General features: G+C 46.5%; 1 protein-coding gene across 1 annotated transcript in view; it reads left to right on the top strand.

Annotated features, from left to right (window-relative positions):
- Positions 1-2,089: 2,089 nt before the first annotated feature.
- Positions 2,090-4,342, top strand: part of fgf20a (fibroblast growth factor 20a) — a 2,318-nt gene continuing 65 nt past the window's right edge. The window contains exons 1-3 of the mRNA XM_083693011.1: positions 2,090-2,686; positions 3,130-3,233; positions 3,767-4,342. The exon at positions 3,767-4,342 is cut by the window's right edge and continues 65 nt beyond it. Coding sequence (XP_083549137.1) covers positions 2,413-2,686; positions 3,130-3,233; positions 3,767-4,012 — 624 coding nt within the window. The 5' untranslated portion in view covers positions 2,090-2,412 and the 3' untranslated portion in view covers positions 4,013-4,342. The remainder of the gene's footprint in view (positions 2,687-3,129; positions 3,234-3,766) is intronic.

Raw genomic sequence — 4,342 nt, 5'->3', positions numbered from 1 at the left:
TCTTTTCGGAACGCCGGGTGAATTATAAACACGGATGTCTAGTCGACTTTCTTTAAATAGGCGTGCAGAGGCATGTTCGGGACCAATGCAAATGTTGACGAGCCCTATGCAAAACTAGATGTGAAACAAAACATGACTTGTTACACATTGGGTTAAAAATAAGTTACTTGTTTGAACAACTTATTATCTTGCATAGACCCGAGTTTGTAGAAACAAAAAGTTTTGACTGAGTAGAATATTAACTTTTTTTTAATTTATTTATTTTTTACAAATCATGTCCATGTAGTTTCATGTCACTTGAGGCCAACATCTAACTACTGGATCAAGGCAGTTTCGAAGTAGATAGATATTAAAAGAACAAAGATGGCTTCATTGGACTCTTTGCATATACATAACATCGGCCTAATATCTCCATGTTAAGCCGATGGGTTATCCAAGTGTCTTTGATGCTTCCACCACCTGGCCATGGGAGGCCAATGTGGTTTTCTCCTCAGCGCAGTTTACAAGGTTAAAAACAGATCAAACAATATGCAATTACCCCCACGGAGCTCCACATTGTGCGGCAGGAGATCTTTAAATTTGACCCGGGATACAATTAATCTACTGTCAATGTCATCACAGAATTTGGCACGTAATTGACGTCTTCATTGTGGCGCATCGACCCGCCATGCATCGGGATTGATCTCGCCTTCGCTGCTCGTATTGATTTTGTTTTAAGGTATTTTTGGAAATCATACATACTAATGAGCAAGGGGAAGCCAACTGGGAGGAAACGTCCCGTGGGAAACGCGTTGATGAATCACCTAGGTGGTGAAATGGTCGCAAGGTCATTTGCAATCAGTCGATTCGAAGCAGATGCATTGCATGCGGTGGTACCCTATTCAGCCTGCCAGAATCAATTCTATGCAATATAATCCCACCGTAGACCACACAGCAGGCTAGGCTGTATCTAAATGTTAGGTATACAGGCCTTGTTATGAATAGGCAAAGTGGCTTGAACTTGGTGTTGTTTTCAGGTGTCAAGTACCTGGGTATTTTTGAAGCACATCAAGGTTCAAACTGGTTTATTCCCCTGTGTTGTTGGTCCCCTTACAAGATCTCTAAACTTTGATCGCTCAGTCTTTGATTCTGCCTTTTAAAGACCACAATTAAGAGAGGAGAGTGTTCAAAGGCCACGGAGATCAGTGGAGGTTTGACAGTCAAGTGATGTCGTTTGCACAGATGTGCGCGGGTTATAAGGGGTCTTCTCAAACGCGCCGCAACAGCCGCTGGATTACATAAAACGGGCGCAATAAATCAACATCTGTGCGTGAAAATTACGCAAAACTGGGAAGTTTTTCTCTCACCACGTAGCCCCGCACCAGAGTCACTCGTGCCGTAGGGTTATAAAGCATTTAGTATCATTGTTATGTGGTACGCGCGCACGCTCTCTCTCTCTCTCTCTCTCTCACACACACACACACACACACACACGCACACACTGTTGCAGGATGTTTGTGGAAAGCGTAGAGCACTCATGACAGTCAGTGCAGTTCTTAACTCAAAGCACCGCCCCTCATCCCCTTGTCTTTTTCTTTTTTTTCCCCCTGCCTTGCCTCTCTCTCTCCACCTGCCATACGTCTTCGCAACACACACACACACGCACACACACACACACACACACACACACACACACACACACACACACGCCACGCGCACTCCCCTTGGCTTCCAGGATCACTCGCGCTGGCTGCACTCGCTAGTGGTGCACCAAACCACTTGGAGCCAGGGGAAACCGTGTTCTGTACTGCGCATTTCTCTGCGACATCATAGAGAAAAACTCCCGATTAAGAACACTGCGTTTTCATTAAAGGATCAACTCTTTCACTTATTTTCTGTTCCTACCCCCTTAATCGCTTACAGGACTTTTCATTAATCCATCTATGGGATAATGACTGCGCGATGCCGATGAAACTGAACATCAAAGGTGAGAGGACGATCAAGGATCAAGGAGTTATGTTTCAAAAAGAAATCTATAAAGAGGGTCATTAGCATATGGCACGAGGGCATTTACATACGGAATATATTTAAAGTGGAGCTTCCCCTCGGCTCGCACTCTTCATTTCAGCACGCAGTGAGCAAGAGCTGAACAGCACTCCCCGGTAACTGCATCAACGGCGCTGGAAGAGGAAAACCCGAACGCACGGAGCAAAGGGGAGTAGCCCGAGGTCGAGAGAGCGTGTGCTGAAGGGGGAACGGATAACGCGGATGTACATTAAACGCGCACTGCCATAACCGCAATCGGTGACTGCGCAAAACACACACAGAGAGACAAGAGAGGATTTCTCATTGAACGGCACACACGTTAACTTTTCTCCCGGTTTGAGGCGGCAGAAGCTTGTGGGTTTGTCGGTTTATCTCGTGGTTTTTGTAATGGGGGCAGTGGGCGAGGTGGGCACCTTCTCGCGCGGCCTGGATAGCTTCGGACACGGATCTCATTTTGTCCTGACGCCCGCGGGGGACACCACCGGACTGATGAGCGAGCACCTGGTGTCCGCCGAGCGGCTGTCTCGGAGCACGCCATCGGATCTGACGCATCTGAAGGGGATTCTACGGAGGAGGCAGCTGTATTGCAGAACCGGGTTTCACCTCGAGATCCTCCCCGATGGCACTGTGCAGGGGACTAGGAAGGACCACAGCAGATTTGGTAAGATACAGTTTGTACCTGTAATACAGCTATGGTGTATTTATTACCTTCCATCTGATTTACATTATATTACGTTATATTTCTACATTCTATGTAGCATATTATATACATTATTAGGCATTATTATGATCATCATCATTATGACTATTAGTACATTAATTTTACATATTGCACAAACTGTGTGCATGTATTTTGATCTTAGCCTAATATCCTTATCTCATGTTTGCTCTTTTTGCAACACACCTCATTTCCTCTATAGAGATTAGATTAGCAGCATTCATTGACCTTTCCTGACTGATCTTCTAATCAGCACGATAGCAAAGCCACACCGATAACACATAAAAGACCAACAAAGTAGGCTACAGGCTCAACTCGGCTGAACTTTGCTGTGACATGCCATAACTCCTATGTGATAGTAATTATTGAATGGTGATTATTTGCAGGTATCCTGGAGTTCATCAGTCTGGCTGTAGGGATGGTGAGCATCCGAGGTGTGGACAGTGGGCTATACCTGGGGATGAACAGCAAAGGAGATCTCTACGGCTCTGTAAGTACACTCAGCTCATATTCATACAGATACATACACTGTACATGGATAGATAGATAGACAGATAGATAGATAGATAGATAGACAGATAGATATACTGAACATACATAAATAGATTCCTAAGTGTAGACTACACATGCATTATAATGAATAGCCTATAACATACATACATACATACATATATACATACATACACACAAATGTGATACATGTACCAAGTAGTGCTCCTTATTGGTTTCTCATGGACATATCTGCGTTTGTGGTGAAAACAGAGGTTATTATTCAGCATCAGTTGAAAGGGAGAATTCCTCCACCTCCATTCTTTTCAGTTTGGATTGTGAACATGATAACATATGGCCAGCAGGTGGAGCACACGTGTGTGTGTGTGTGTGTGTGTGTGTGTGTGTGTGTGTGTGTGTGAGTGTGCGTGTGCGTGTGTGTGTGTGTGTGTGCGTGCGTGCACTGTCATTGACACAGTGAGACTGCCTTGTTGCGTAACACTTCACTAATCACCTCTCTCTCTCTCTCTGCAGGAGAAGCTCACAGCCGAGTGTGTCTTCCGGGAGCAGTTTGAGGAGAACTGGTACAACACGTACTCCTCCAATCTCTACAGACACGGGGACAGGGGAGCCTTCTACTTTGTCGCTCTAAACAAGGACGGAACGTCGAGAGACGGCGCGCGGTCCAGGCGACACCAGCGCTTCACCCACTTCCTACCCAGGCCCGTCGACCCGGAACGTGTACCCGAACTCTACAGAGAGGTGCTGGGCCACAGCTGAGACCTGACTCCCCCCCCCCCCCCGGTGTGTGTCCCCATTCTCCAAACCCAACGCACTGCATCGTTTGACTCCCAGTACTCTCCTATGTAGGGTCCTGCATGACCTTTAACCTCTAGATTCCTGTGGAACAAAATAGAGGATCTCTTGGAGTGGTTGGGGCGGCAGAGAGGTGTGGAACCCTCCTATTCCCCTGAAGGGTCAAAGCCTGAGGCCCAGGAAAACGGAGTACCAAGTGTTCAATAGGAGCTTTTCGGGCCTCAAGTAGAGCCGGCGGCCATCTTTGTTTTGGACACCATGTTTGAGGGTGGTCAAGGGAGCACGTCCGGAGCT

This window comes from Argentina silus (assembly GCF_951799395.1).
Source record: "Argentina silus genome assembly, chromosome: 21".
Taxonomy (NCBI): Eukaryota; Metazoa; Chordata; class Actinopteri; order Argentiniformes; family Argentinidae; genus Argentina; species Argentina silus.
The sequence above is the reverse complement of the archived record's forward strand: the minus strand, read 5'-3'. Positions and strand labels throughout refer to the sequence as shown.